The 15924-nt window shown below is 34.6% G+C and overlaps 1 protein-coding gene across 3 annotated transcripts in view; it reads left to right on the top strand.

Moving 5' to 3' along the window:
* The first annotated feature begins 345 nt into the window (after positions 1 to 345).
* The window catches only part of LOC120347791 (2-oxoglutarate dehydrogenase complex component E1-like), a 38697-nt gene continuing 23118 nt past the window's right edge, over positions 346 to 15924 (top strand). The window contains exons 1-4 of one of the 3 annotated variants that reach the window (XM_078117583.1): positions 346 to 522; positions 1689 to 1842; positions 4300 to 4491; positions 13392 to 13500. In XM_078117583.1, coding sequence (XP_077973709.1) covers positions 398 to 522; positions 1689 to 1842; positions 4300 to 4491; positions 13392 to 13500 — 580 coding nt within the window. In that variant the 5' untranslated portion in view covers positions 346 to 397. Of the gene's footprint in view, positions 523 to 1688; positions 1843 to 4299; positions 4492 to 11024; positions 11128 to 12119; positions 12235 to 13391; positions 13501 to 15924 lie in introns of all 3 variants that reach the window. The other 2 variants (XM_039417883.2, XM_039417884.2) reach the window with 2 other exon arrangements.

Raw genomic sequence — 15924 nt, 5'->3', positions numbered from 1 at the left:
TGAAATGAACCTCATTGGAGATTGAGTCGTAAAGATATTAATAAAGATGAATATATGGCCTCAATTGTCATTCAGATGGACCAAGATGGTCTCCCATTAGGGCTCTTTAAAGCTGCTATGATGGGGCCACAATTGCCATTTGTATGACATCCTGCTATTGTACAGCCCTTAGATGCAACCTTACCTAAAACTAGTCACTATAAAATGACAGCATAGACTCTTATTATTTTAGATACAATTATTCTGATTCATTGCACTCCAATATTTAATGCTCTATGGAGAAGGCAAAATAATATTCAAGCAATTTATAATTTATGCTAAAATGTCTCTTTCATTTACAGTTAACTCCAAACTCATGAATTCTCTTAAAAATAGTTATTTTTAGTTTCTTAAAACAATGCAGCAAGCCCACAAAGCAATATTAAAAGTCCGGCATTTCGCCGTGCGAACACCTGCACTTAGAACACTTCGGTCGATAAGCACAACGAGTGCCAACAGGGAAAAACATGATAATGTTGCTAGGTGAGCTATAGGACTATATTATCTGATATTTTTCCTGCTGGGGAAAAGGGTACTTTAGTAGTGTGTGTACCAGGTTAGGGTTAGGCCATGATTTAATTCCTATTTTCCTTGTTTTAGTTCTATTACGAGTTCGGGGACTGTCTGTGTTATCCAAGTGAATATCCTCCCTGCCCTTAGACTCCTGTTCCTTTTCCACAACTTGATGTAAAGTAGGCAAAAAAAATTAGTTACCTCCATATTGGTACACACCAGTGTTCCCTCTAAGGTATGCGCGCGCACACAGCTTTCAGAGGCCGCGCAGACAGCTTTCAGAGGCTGCGCACACGCATAGGTTTACTGCACACAGACGTATTTCGATGTAATGTAACAATGTGCTCGGTTGGCAGGTTGAGAAAGTTTGTTGTTGGCCCACTTATTACACGGTTAGAACGCCAAAATTTCTTCATTGGCTTTTGCACAAATATTAGTCATTTCCAAAAAAGTGCGCACACACCAAAAGTTCTGCGCACACATACTACAAAAAATTAGGGGGAACATTGGTACACACACTTCTGGAGCACCAGTGACAAGTTTTTTCAAGGTCATTTCCCAAAGAAAGGTCGTACTCATTCACTCCGAAATCATGTAACCGCTAATCAGTTACGGCTTCCTCCATCATCAATTCCACACTTTCGAAAACAAATAACTGGCTCACCAATCCCATACTCGTATTAGACTATCGCACCCACAAATTGCACCGAGTATGGGAATAAATAACTGTGATAATTATTATTTCCAGATACATAAGCTGGATCAGTAGTCCTAGACAGGCATGCGAAATTTTTTACACATAGGTAGTTATCATATATCCTCGCATATAAGCCAAGTTTGAAACTAGAAAAAAGTAGCCAAACTAAAATAACTCTGATCACACTAAAACAAAATGATATTACGCTAACTTGATTTCAACAGCTACAACTCGTATGGATGTTACGAATTGTGGGGTTTGCATATTTGCTATTTTTTTTTACAAATATACTATTTTAGGGCCATTTTAGGGGGTCATTTTGTGTGCAAGATCGTCTTATATGCAAGGATATATGGTATCTTAAGGTCCACTTATACCATTCTAAAATTAATCATTTCAATTTGAATCTTTCATCCTTATAATCCTTATAATCTTGCAGCAATTCGTCCAGATCTGCATCCACTACGTCCAGCTCACAACAGCAAGCTGTTGCCGCTGCAGCAAAAGCTGAACCTTTCTTGAGCGGAAGTAGTTCTGTGTATGTTGAAGATATGTACGAAAGCTGGCTGCAGGACCCAAGCACTGTACATAAGGTGAGCTATATTTTGTTGTTTCCGTACAGAGTACAAATAGGATTTACATATTTATCCTGAGGAAATTTCTGGATTTTAGGTATAATTTGGAATAGTTGAATTTGGAAAAGTGTTTTTGTTAGAATTTAGCATCTGACGCACAAAGCACGTAAATGGGCTTCAGTTTACCAATGACAGCATATAAATTCAATTACAATGTTTTCTCGCTTAACAAATTAATTTACATTTTTTGTGCGAATTGATTGTGTGACCTTAAACTTGACATGACCTTGAAACGTACATAAAAATAATGTTTTCAAATCTGAACTTTGAAACTGTCGGATCAGGTCAAGTTATTACATAATCTTTAAATTTAATGCTTTTGTGAACTTTATCATTTGTCACCTACCATCTATGGATATACTTACTATATATGCTTGCTGTTAAATATGTAAAGACTACAACAATATACTCGTGTTTTACCATAATGCTAGTCCTAATTATTGAATGTTATACCAGTCTATATTGGCATCTGCGATCCCAAATCTTAGTTTAAACTCTTTACTCGCCACCTCTCCCGAGATGTGGAAAACTGGTTAAACAATTCCAAGCTGGAAAGATTCTGGTTCTCCTTATATATCAGTGGCTGCTTGGGTACTCCCGAAGTATGTGAACAAGATGGCGGACATCGGAATGTAGTATGTGTACCAGGTTAGGGTTAGGACATAATTTCAGGTCCAAATCTTGAGCGAGTCACTTGGCTAGTCACTAGAATTCAAACAGAACTAGAATAGGGAAAATAGAAATAAAATTGTGGCCTAACCTGGTACACATACTACGTTCTGGTGTCTGCCATCTTGGTTCGCATACTACGGGAGTACTGATGCTTGAACAGGGCCTTGTTTAAAAGTGAAACTCAATTCTATTTGTTAATTACTTAGAGTTTAAGTCAGATCTACATGATGCGTTTAGATTTCGTGACATAAATCAGTTTCCTGCCAGATGTCATGGTTATCAATAATTCGTTTTTGACACGAATTGCTGTCAATGAGATGTTATTTGCATTGTTATTGGTTATAGCAGCAGGTGTGGTCTTTCTCGAATGTGTGCGTATTAGTCTTTTATTATACTTTCGCTCTAAAAATAACTTCGTGTAAGTACCCCTGTGATGTAAGGGGTCGCCATTTTCAAAATGTCTGGAATCTTCCTAGTTTTGCATTATTTATTGTTATAACTACAAGCGTGGGCTTTTCGGGTGTTCCGATGTATTGGAGTTATATTATTTCTCAGTTTCATTATTTTTTGTTATTAAACATTTCAACTTTCTGGCGAATGGAAACCTTCCAAGTTTTCGTGGTCATGCCAAGGTCATGAATTCATAGAAAGTACTTTACGTAATATGTGGGCTTCTCAAAGAATAGTGTTTTTCAGAGCTGTTTTGCATTAATTTTTCCTAGAATGTTTTTGACATATTTTTCGAGTTTTTTCTCGATAAATCCAAAATCACCACAGGTATTGTTGAAGTCCCCATATCTTCGGTATCTCGATTTCCAGATCTTTATATTTTGAGAAGTATTTCAAATATCTTTTCATTGATTGAAATCTTCCCAGTTCTGCATTGAAAAGGAGTACATGCAGTTTGTTACACAATATCCCAGTATATTGTGTAAAAATAGATACTTTATTAATATATTATGTTAATTATTAAGATAATGTGATTATTTATGTAAATTATGCAGCCATTATAATATTACCAGTATATTGTTTAAGTAATATTTAGATATCTAAAAAAATGCTTTCTGAACAACTAAACCCACCCAAATTTTATAACAATATGGCTTATTCTACTTGGAATAAGGAGTTGAAAGTTTGGGCCGAGAATTCTGGTTTGCTTGGGAAAAACCAGGCGTTGGTTGTAATATTGTATTCCTTAGATGGGAATTTAATGGTGGAAAAAGCTATTGAAGATTTAACAGTAAAGGAACTTTGTCATGTTAATGGTTTAAAAAATCTTATTGCGAAGCTGGATGATGTGTTTTATAGTAAATCATTAAATGTGAGTTTATTTTTGGTCTTATGTCGATAAATAGAGCGGAAAACAAGTGCTGGATTCTTTCCTCAAGCCATATTTTAAAATGCAATTATGATATATTTATGACTCATTTCTTTCTAGTGAGTTATTTATAAAATATGTTTCTTATTGTGTGGGAACGCTGAGCTAACTCTCTGATAATTCTTTCAGTGATTTAGGTGTTTGGAGGACATCTTACAAAAATAAGTCACATAAAATTTCATATCTTCCAAGTATTCAAGATTCGATTCTATTTGAAAAAATATTCGATTCGATTCTAAAATCTTCAGGTATTCAAAATGTCCAGCCCTGATTAATTTCTTAACTAAAATCCTGGGATCATACAACCTCATTCCAATGTAGCACCTTTATACTTTTTAAATCTTACGCTGAAATTTTTGTTACAGTCATGGGATGTTTACTTTCGCAATGTCAATTCTGGTGCCTTGCCTGGTGAAGCATATCAACGACCTCCGTCACTAGGTGGCAGTGCAGTGGTTCCAACGGGCACATCCAGTAGCCTAGCAACGCAGGGGGGATTATCTGTCGAGAATGTGGATAAACATCTCTCAGTGCAAGCTTTAATCAGAGGATACCAGGTGATGTGTGCCTTTTTGTTCTTATCATATTTTTGCAACTGATTTAAACTAGGGTTCCGTGCAATTTTGAAGATGAATGATCTGGAAGATATTTTTCAAAATTGTTCAGATTGGTCGAAAAATGGGGCGTGTCATTGCGACTAAAATCCTTGTTCAAACAGTTCTTGGTATCTGTGAAGTTTAATGTCAATTATAACAAAGGTCTGACAGCTTTGTGAATTTATATTGATGTATTAATATTTCCTAAAGCAAAGTACCCTGCTCTGATGCTATTCGTGGGTAGAATGGTCTTCGGGTTGTAGAGTAAAACCCTAATTATGCTAGGGTGGCAGGTAAAAGAATATTGGTACAGGACCCTATGCCAATCCTTTCACTAGGGTGTCAGAACATCTTTCACACCTTGAGTGAAATTGTGGGAATACAATGAATCTAGGCGCCTTCACTATGTCAGTATTTCTCATTTTGAAGGGTAATGCTGAATGAAATATAAAAAAAAAACTTGCTAAATCGGAAGGACACATGCATAATAAATATACAATAATTGAAGAAGCCTAAAGAAGTTAGACTATGACCTAACAAAAGATCACAAATATACTTCCTATTTCGTTAAAAGAGAGAAATGCTATTCTTATTTATAATAAAAACATTCAGCATTTTAAAGCATCATCTTATCTAGAGTCTTGCCCAGATAAAAAGTGTGAAAAAAAACATAACAAAAGTGTTAACTTCACGCTAACACCAAGCATATGCTGAAATGTTTCGTCTGACCGAGGTCGGACTCCTCCAGACAAGCGTATGTTAACTATGACAAGAAAGTACACCTATCGTATATGCTCGTCATACCGCCCGATCTTGATTAAGGGCCCGTTTGAATAGCTGCCTGTGTTAACAGAGCATAAAAATAAATAAGGGTCGGTGCTTGAAGGAAGTAAGAAGCGCTTTTGTCACAACGCTGTTGAATTTAAATTTTTAATAACAAGCGCCCGTGCTTGAATAAGGGCCGGTTTGAATAAGGGCCCGTTTAGTGAGTTTGGTTAAAAAAATATGGGCCCGGGCTACAAAACGAGCAAATACGGTAAGTAATAATAATGAATGGTCAAGTCTACGCTCCGTAAACAAGAAACTGCTTGATAATCCCATAACCGAGATTGAGTGGTAACCGTACAAGAGGCCGCCGTGGTTTGATTAAGCCGTCTTTTCGGCTTTCCTCTTCTTCGAGGTAAATATGTAAATCCTATAATGGTTATGAAAAGTTGAGTTTGTTTTCAATACAGAGAAATAAAATTATAGACACCCAAATAGCAAAGTATTATCTCCTCTAGAATGCAATTGTATCAATAATGGCCATACATAATACTGATATATCTGTCTCACGCTTCTTATCTTTCAATTGCGCAATAATGAAACCTTTATGTTGTAACAAATAAAAGACAATACAGGTAATGTTATTGCGCAATGTAGCTTAACAATGCCTTAATACCATATGATTTTTCAAACAAAAGAAAATTATGATGTAACAATGGAGGTGGCAATGTAACAATGACAGTACATAAATATAATTATAATGTTATTTTATGAAGAATTAACATTTTTAGCTTTTTACCGGCCCTTATTCAAGCACGAGCACTTGTTATTTTCGATCATTACAATATTAAATATATTGTTATTTCCAGTTCTCAAGTATGATTTAAACTAGAATAACGAGTTTGACTATTTCGACGCACCGCAGGTACAAATTCGCAAAAGAAGAAAAGTTTTGCGGCGCCCTATCAATATTGAAACGACGCACTTGGGCGTCGCGACGCCCAGTTTGAGAACCATGGTGTAACGTAATCAATGCTATCTGTTATGTACTTAGACGCCTAAGGCGTGAGTGTTATCTACCGGTGCCTAAAATTCAACAGCGTTGTGACAAAAGCGCTTATTTCCAATTGTGCTCTACCAATTGTTCTCTACCAAAAATCAGCTTTTACATCGGGCGGGTATTCAAGCACCGGCCCTTATTTATTTTTATGTTCTGTTCAAACGGGCTCTTAATCAAGATCGGGCGGTAAAACAAGCGTATACGGGCTATTCCAAGTGACACTACAGGACAATTCCAGAAATTTTGCATGTTGTTAAATTCAATATATTTTCACATTTTCAGCTTCATGTTTTGTTTCATTGTCCAATCAGTTGCTTTATTGCATATGTAAAAAATTGCACAAAAGTTACACCTAACCTTACTTAGTAGATAAAAAAAATATAGTGAAATATAGCGTGACACTACAGGACGGCAAATCCACCATGCACTAACAGTACGTTGTGTTGTGCTGTAAATTTTTGCGATGGTACAGTAAGAGACCATAATATTTTCTGGTGCAGTAGCTGAACTACCCCTCTATGTGTTGCTCAAGTTACTTAATGTAACACTGAAAATCCATGCCAATAATGTGCATATTGTATGTGACACTACACGACGTGACACTACAGGACATTTTTCCACTTCGGAATAGCGGCCTCTATCATCTCTTAAAATTCTGGTAATAAATCGTTAAATGGGTGAAGAAATGTCCTACAGCACCGCAAACATTCAAACTTTATTAACTTAAATCCAGTGCGTCAATTTCATGTGAAATAACTGTTCCACACAATCAAACACTTTGTGTCAGGAATCATCACAAAATATGTCAATTATACTAAAATTTCTACATTTCAGGCCATTTTTTATAAACCATCAAAATCCTGGGTGAAATTTTAAATTGTTCGATGAAATGAATGCAGTCCAATAAAATTCCAATGTCTTTTGATATCAAAAATAAAAAAAAATTACTTTCACTGCACTTTTTAAAAATTTGATGGAATTCAACTTTTGCTTGGAATGGCCCATACGGTACCTTTACTTTAGATCAGGGGTCTCAAACTCAATTTATCTACGGGCCAATGAAGGCAGAGTCTATGTGGGTTCGGGCTGCATCAGATTTCCCATAATAAAAGCTTGGTTTAAAAAATTCAAATCTTTTTTTATTTTTGTTTAATCAAACATTTTGCCGATGGACAGTTATGTCTCACCACATGGAAAACATGGTCACAATGTATCAATATAAATCTAAGCATTATTGATTGTGCCGTCTAAAATCCGAGAACTTATATTAAATGTATTAATAATCATGCAACTTGCAGGCTATACTAACAATAAACTTTCATACTAAGGCGAGGGCCACAAACTATTGTTCTTTGGGCCGCAATTGGCCCTCGGACGGGAGTTTGAGACCCCTGCTTTAGATCTAAATGAGTTTCTCACAAAGTAAGCGAGTCATTATTCGTTGACTCATTTCTGAGTGGATTGCTTAGCCATATCCTGTGCGTCTACATGACGTACTGAATAATTGTTTTTCTTCCTGGTTTAATACTGGAACGAAAATGCAATTGTATCGAAATTTAATTGAAATTTCACACGACTGCTCATAATGAGGCTCTGAGCAACCAGATACTGATACATAAAAGGCGATATGCTATTTTTTGTGTAAAGCTGTTTTTTTCAAACTCTTTTCATCTCAACCCACTGGGCACGGCCAAATTTTTTGTAATCCCAGGAACTAGAATAAAAATAAATTCAAATTCAATAATACAGAAAACATTAAAAAAACTGATAATTCTTTTCATGAAACTTATGTGCTTGCATATTCTCGTTCAAGAGATCATATCATGGCTCTATTTTCATGATGGTGGTACTGGTTTCAAATCTCTCAAATTTGATCGTTATTTCGTTTTAATATAAATTGATGCAGAAAAAGATATTACTGCGACCCCTTTTGACCTTGACCCTTTTTGCGACCCATTAGGGGGTTTGAAGAGCCCTGGTGTGAAGTTATTATTGTATAGTTGCATCATTGGCCATAGCAACGAATCTAATAATGCGGGCATTTGTCATAAAATAATGTTTGAAAATTGCAAAGCCGGAAAAATATTTTCCTGTGGCAGGGCCATTTTGGTTTTAAATTGCTTTCTCAAATTGTTTAAAGTTTACCTCGAAATGAATAATATATAGCCAGATCCCTATTATAAAGCCTAATTTACTTTAGGCCAGCGCTGGTGACTTATTTGCTCAAAATAGTTGTGATTTGTCGAAAATGGGGCGTGTCTTTATGACAAATATGATTTTGCAAGGCCTGTTTGTTTAAATTTTTTAATATTATTCATAAATTATCCATCACAATGAATGATATTATCAGATACCTATGTTGAAGCCTAATTGACTTTTGCACTTCTCAATGTTGTGATTGGTCGAAAAATGGGGGCGTGTCTTTATGACGGATATCCCTATTTAAACAGTTCTTAGTATTTGTGAAGTTTGCGTTCAAATATAATATTGGTCTGACAGCTTGTAAATCTATATTGATGCAGTGATTTTTCATGAAGCAAATTACCCTGCTCTGATGCTATTTGTGGGCACAATCGCTAATTACGTCATCGCACACGAAAAACGACCCATAGAGGCCACAAAAATTTTTGATTTAAATAAAAGTAACCTTCTACCTAGCGAAAATATAATCTTCAACAACTGAAAATTTCAAAGCAATTGGTCCAGTAGTTAATGAGAAAAACGACAAAAAAGAAAAAAAGAAATACTAACATGATCATCAACAACAAAAAATAACAAACGCCATAGGTCCACTTCGTGTACAACATTAAAAAACACTTGATTGATTTGGAAAAGTGTTTTTACTGGGGCTAGTTTTATATACATTGAAAGCTATAGGTGCTGTTCTATTTATAGTCACCCCACAGGCAGAAGAATCCTAGGCCACCAAACAATCGTACCACAAATATGAGCAAATAAGACATTGAGGCATGTTTACTCATCCTTCTGTCTGGCTGAGTTAATAAACATGAGGCCAAATGAACTGTCATATATTTCACAAAATACAATGGTTAATGTTATATACACCATTGGTTTCTAAACGGTTTAATATGGCCTGCCGAACTAAAGTGAAATTTTTTAACACTTTGTTTTTACTTTTTTGCATTCTATAAACCTCAAATTGTTACGTCATTATCACGGTTAAGCATGTTTCCATTTGTGGCTACATTTTAGGACAAGTTCTTTTTACCTCTGAAATAGTGTTGTGACCTATCTCCAGCCAATCTATCATCCACACCAATGACTGGAAGCATTTTTTTTTATATTCCGACCCCCTACCAGATAAAATTCTACATACGTCCACTATGTGACCTAATATGAGCGAAAAGGTCATTTCGTCTTGTTTACATTTCTATTTCAGTCAATGATCTTAGGTCAATAACCTTTGTTTTACCAATGGGAGTCCGTACTATACACTTAATTAACAACTTCGTTTCATTGGTACTCCTGTAGTGTGTGTACCAGGTTAGGGCATAATTTTACTTGATTTTCCTTATTTTAGTTCTATTACGAGTTCGGGCACAGTTTGTGTTAGCCAGGTGAATATACCCCCTGCCCATAGGATTCAGTCCCTTTACACAACTTGATGTAACGCAGGCGAACAAAATTAGTTACCTCCATATTGGTACACACACTTCTTGAGCGTCGTTTTAATAGGCCTTCGGCCAGAACAAATAAAACATTGGCTCTGCTTATTAAACAAATAAGCCCTAATATTGTCTATATCAGTGATTCCCAAAGTTTATTAATTAACAGGGGGACTAATTTAGAAGCGGAAGAATATTTGCGGAGATGAGTGTCCGCAAGAGGTCGTTACTGGTACCAGTACGTATAATTAAGATACTGATATAATTGAATTGTTACGCATATACACATGCTCAAACTGTGATAATGACGTAACAATTAGCGGTATCTAGTATGCAAAAAGAAGAAAAACATAAGATGTTAAACCATTTCACTTAAGTTCGGCAGGCCAAATTAAATCGTTGTGCGAGCCACGGTTTGGGACTGAGCCAAGGGTATGCAACAAATATTAAACAAATAAGACATAACATTGTCTATATGTTATATCCATGTCGGGAATTTTGGGTATTTGCAATTCTGCAACATTCACAGTGATTAAAATTTTAGGAATTTTCCACAAGTATGCATTCATAAAAATAATTTGTTTAATATTGAATCATATTTAAGTATAAGTTTCTTTTGACTCCATAATCAGCATAAAATGGTTGATAGTAACAAATAAATATTAACTGATCATGAAATCAGGAGAGCAAACAAAACCTTGGATAAGGTTTATAACGTACAGAATATAAAATGGAAGGTTTTGCCAAGAAGAAGTTGTACGTGTTCACACACCTAAAGTAATTGAATTATTTCACACATGCTCACACGCACCCACACACACACACACACAACCACAGAGAAATTATAAAGTTTAAAAAGAGATATAGTAAGAAGAACGTGATAAATTACATACCAGTAGTAAACAAAAATAATAATAAAATAAATATAAATTACTTGCCACACCATATTAATAATTTTATAAAGGTTCCCACGGCCAAATCGATCGATTTTGTAAATGGAATCAAATTTTTCTTAAATAATAACCTTAACATTTCTCCTATAGACTCGAGGGCACAATACAGCACAGCTTGATCCCCTTGGAATTCTGGCAGCTGATCTAGACCACACCAGAGCTCCTGAGATAATGAAGGAGTTTTATGGGCTGGGTAATTATCGAATAAATGAAAGTGGAGCACACATGATATTATAAAAGAAAAAAATGCACATTATATTTTTGCTGGAACTATGCAAAGTTCACACTCCTCTTTTGTGGAAATTCTATTTCTTTTTTTTCAGACATTCTATTGAGTGCACATTACTTTTTTTGCGAAGTTTACATTATTTTTTTGCACAAAATTTATAAAGTGCACGTCAATTTTTTGTAGAAATTTTTTGATATTCACATTTAATTTTAAAAATTCACATTACTTTTTTGTGCAATTTTTATTATGATTTAACCCTTTTAAAAGCATATTGCTTTTCTGCGGGAATTTTACTTCAGAATGCATTCTTTTTTTAATTTTACAAAGATGTTTTTGTAGAATTTCATTAAACACATGCTTTTTTGCAAAGTGCAAATATGTGTTTGGGGTATTTTATAAATTGAACTCTCACACCAATCCCATTTTTCAGATATTTACTCCTTTTTGTTTTTGATTTCCTATTTTTCACCATAAAAACGGCATTCATAATTAGACTGATGCCGCCAGTTCTGCAATCTTCAAAATTTATTTCACAGTAATTCAGGTCCGAGGCCTGACTTATATTGCTGCCTAGTTTCCATAACCTAGCGTGAATTGGCAGAATTATAGTGTCTTAATCAGATGTTGCCAATTCCGTAAATATTAAAATTAGTTCTGCAATGATTCTCTTTGATCTAGGAGTCATTGAAGCGTAAATTGACAGATTTATTCTGTCTTAAATAAATGTTACTAATTCCGCAAACCTTTAAAGATTCAATCCAACATATGAATCATTGAAGCGTAAAGTGACAAAATTATTCTGTCTTAAATAAATGTTACTAATTCCGCAAACCTATAATGATTCATTCCAATGTAGGAATCGTTGAAGCATAAATTGGCAGCATATCCCTGTCTTAAACAGATGTCCCCAAATCCGCAAACATTAAAATTAATCATCAACGATTCTCTCCATATAGGTTCGAGGCCATTACATGAGTTATCTAGACCCGTTGAACATATCTCGAGTATCACTGGAAAAAATGAACGAAGATTTACTTCATGATAATATCTTTGGCGGAAAGATGCCTTTCAGTAGGATATTTTGAATGCTCTTGTGGTCCGAAGCATGGGGTTTTTGTTTTAAAATTTTCATCCATCTTTTTAGACATTTTGTTTGGTAGTTAGTTCTCGTAATGTCAAAAGTCATTGTGCTTGGTTCATTTATTCATGTATTTTTGGTTTTCAATACGAAAGGCAAGAATGAAGTAACATTGAATTAGTAACAGTCAAATTTTTCGCAGCAACTCCAACTTTGGTTCTTGTTTTAATTCAGTGTTCCCTTTTCTTGTTTATCAAATTCCCGTTTTTATTCAGTGTTCACCTTTTTCAACCAATTTTTACCACTTTTCAAGTCCTTATGTATAATATTGACCGTCTGTAATTTTCTTTTTTAATGACTTTGATATTATTTAGTTTGTATCTTCCATTTCAAACATAAAGATCAAAATTTCAAAGCAACTTCATTTCTAGGACACTAGAAAGGTCCAAATTTCCCTCGGCATCTACAAAGCCTATATCAGGCTTGTACTTGTTTCGTACTTAGATCCGTGGAAATCTCATAAGTATCTTATGAGTATCTTATATCTCATGAGTATCTACTGCACCCTCAGCAAAAGTGATTCATTGCATCACCTAGAAACAGTTCTCCTGCACTCCTGGTTAAGAAATCCGGTACTGGACTCTCGGCAGAAGTGACATCCAAATTTTAAAATATTACATAGTCGAAATTTTATTACGACCCTTGATAAGAAGCTGATGTTGGGGTTCAATTAACATTTTTTTAACCTTTTAACCCAATTATTAAGCCCACAGTGAGTAGATTTTGAAAAACTCGAGTTGAACAAAGCTTACCAGGATCTGTTGGGAATCAATGAAATCTTATTGAATGTGTATTTCCAAGTGCTTTTGTGATAAATTTAAGGTTTTCTCTGACCACACGGTCCAATGTAAAAAAATATAATAATATTTGCGAATCGAAAAGTTTTCAGGTTGAAATTTTTTTTTGAATACTTAACATTTTATGCAACTGTTATTCCAAAGTTTAAAGTTCAAAAGTGTGGCTCTATTTCTTCTGTATTTTCGCCTCGAACATAACAAACTTTTTTTTTGGAAATTTCGCAAATTTCATGACTACCAGTCCATCACTCGAGAAGCCAAACATTTCATTTTTGAACTCATTTGACCCTTAGATTCGTGGACATCTCATGAGTAACTTAGATCCACTGGAAGTGAATTCAACAGCACTAGAAGACTATGATGACAAAATCAGTTATATCTTCGGAAGGAATTACCCGTTTGGTATATAAAAAATGGGTGTGGTTTCAGTGTAGTAGGCGTGTCACTAGCTTAGATGTTGTAGCGCTTTGTAATTATCTATTTTAATTAATGGCACTGTAATAATTAATTGTTTTGTCATAATTTCTGTGAGGATTTTGCCTCTGAACTAATGTTTTTAACCACAGAAAACTGGCTGGTTGTATTTGACAATTGTCCGAGATTGGTCATATTTGCCTCCAAACTAATAGTTTTAGCAATGGAAGATTAGCTGGCTGTATTTGACAATTATTTGTGTATTGGTTGTATTTGCCTTCAAACTACTGATCTGATAATGGAAGATTAGTTGGCTGTATATGACAATTGTGTTGTAAACTTTAATTGTCTGTATTTGACAATTGTTCGAGATTGGTTGTATTTGTCTCCAAACTTATGATCATAGCCATGAAAGATTAGCTGGCTGTATTTGACCATTGTGGTATTAACTTCTATTGTGTGCATTTGACAATTGTTTGAGTATTGGTTGTATTTGCCCTCAAACTAATGATATTAATAACCATGGAAATTAGCTGACTTTATATGTAACATAAAACTCCTATTAGCTGCATTTGACAATTTGGCTTTACGAAAAATACAAAAATTCACTGGCTGTATTTGACAATTGTGTTGTGCTGCGCATTGTCTGCCATCTTGGTTCGCATACTACAGGAATACCGACAATTATTTTATACCATTTGACATAAAATCTGTATTGGCTATATTCGACAATGATGTTGTGTCATAAAACCCAAAAACTTGAACTGGCTGTATCGGACTATTGTGTTGTGGTATATATGTATTTGACGATCATTTTTTACTAGACCAAATTTACATTGGCTGTATTTAAATAAAGTATATTTTCTGAACTATGTCGCTATAACTGCCCTTCGTTTTTTCGTCATTGGTTTAACAAAATTAGCACACATTTTGGAAATAGTTGATGGTTGCAGAAGAGATGAAATTAAGAGATTAATGGCATTACTGAAAATGATAACCATTATTGTTATGTTTCACTTTCATCAATAAATTAAAAAACCCTTCAAATTCATTCGTCATATCACTGTCAAACTCCTAAAGGGATCTTTCCATTCCTTCAATGGATCAGAGTTATGAGCGTATAAGCCAACCTCTTAGATTGGCAACTTTTTTTGAGCTTTAAACTCCGTTTATATGCAATTATATACGGTACCCAATTTTAAGTTCAAACAAACCGAGCCCAATAATGGCTTTATAAACTCACTCATGCTCAAAGGCTTTTTATATGAATACTTGTCATTCATGGGTATCTGCACTTGTAAAGCATGGCCTATTATTCTTCATGAGCTTTACGGTATATTTTCTTTTGCGCCCAAATATACTGTTTTTTCAAAACTAAATTTCAAAACTGAATTTTTATTCAAGCTGCACAGCCTCATAATATAATATTATTCATGCTTGCAGGTAGTGATGTCCAAATGAAAGAATTGGTTTCCTTTGATATCTGAAATCTATGAGTTTAAGAACATTTCAAAATAGTTTTTTTTGAAAGATTATCTTTTTGACATCTAACAGCATAGCCAAGTAGGTCTCATTCAATTTCAAATAACTTTAAAAACAGGAAAAACAGGAGAAAGTCTATTTTTGTCCCTACTCCACGTGTATGTCCAAACTCAAATATAATGAATATGCATGACTTTTATGTGTTATTTGTTGAATGTGCTCCAATTTAGAAAATATTAACATTCAATATTTGTAAATCTTATTTCAGAATAAGTACAAAAACGGAAAACTCTGAATAAAAAAATTAAAAAATTTTTTTGTCTTGATTTCCAAATTTAAACTTGGTTCCAAATTTAAAATTAAAACAAAAGGGGGCTTCCGAAGTATGCGAACCAAGATGGCGGACATCGGAATGTAACATGTGTACTAGGTTAGGGTTAGGCCATAATTTTAGGTATGAATACTACGGGAGGCTCTTGGCTAGTCTTCGAACTGATAATAGGACTAAAATGAGGAAAATTGGGAAAAAATTATCGCCTAACCCTAACCTGTTACCCATGTTACGTTCCGATGTCCGCCATCTTGGTTCCCATCTTGGTTCGCATACTTCGTGAGCACCAACAAAAGTTTTTATGTTTTCTTTGTGTCTACAACCTAACTTAGAATATAGTTCTGATTTGAAAATATTATTTTAGATTTGTATTTTGAATGATAGATTTGGCCATTTCTGCTTTGTTATTCATGACTGTCTGCATTTGTAAAGTTTGATCCATCATTGTTTTATGACACTTGTCTTATTGAGCTGACACAAAAAACAAAGCAACAGTTTTTCATTGAGGTAATTTCCTTAAGAATGTTGTATAAATTTTAACCAGCTCACCGCCATATAGACAGTAGGATTGATATTTCAGGCAGCTACACAAGACATGA

Source organism: Styela clava, chromosome 11 (assembly GCF_964204865.1).
Source record: "Styela clava chromosome 11, kaStyClav1.hap1.2, whole genome shotgun sequence".
Lineage (NCBI taxonomy): Eukaryota > Metazoa > Chordata > Ascidiacea > Stolidobranchia > Styelidae > Styela > Styela clava.
The sequence above is the reverse complement of the archived record's forward strand: the minus strand, read 5'-3'. Positions and strand labels throughout refer to the sequence as shown.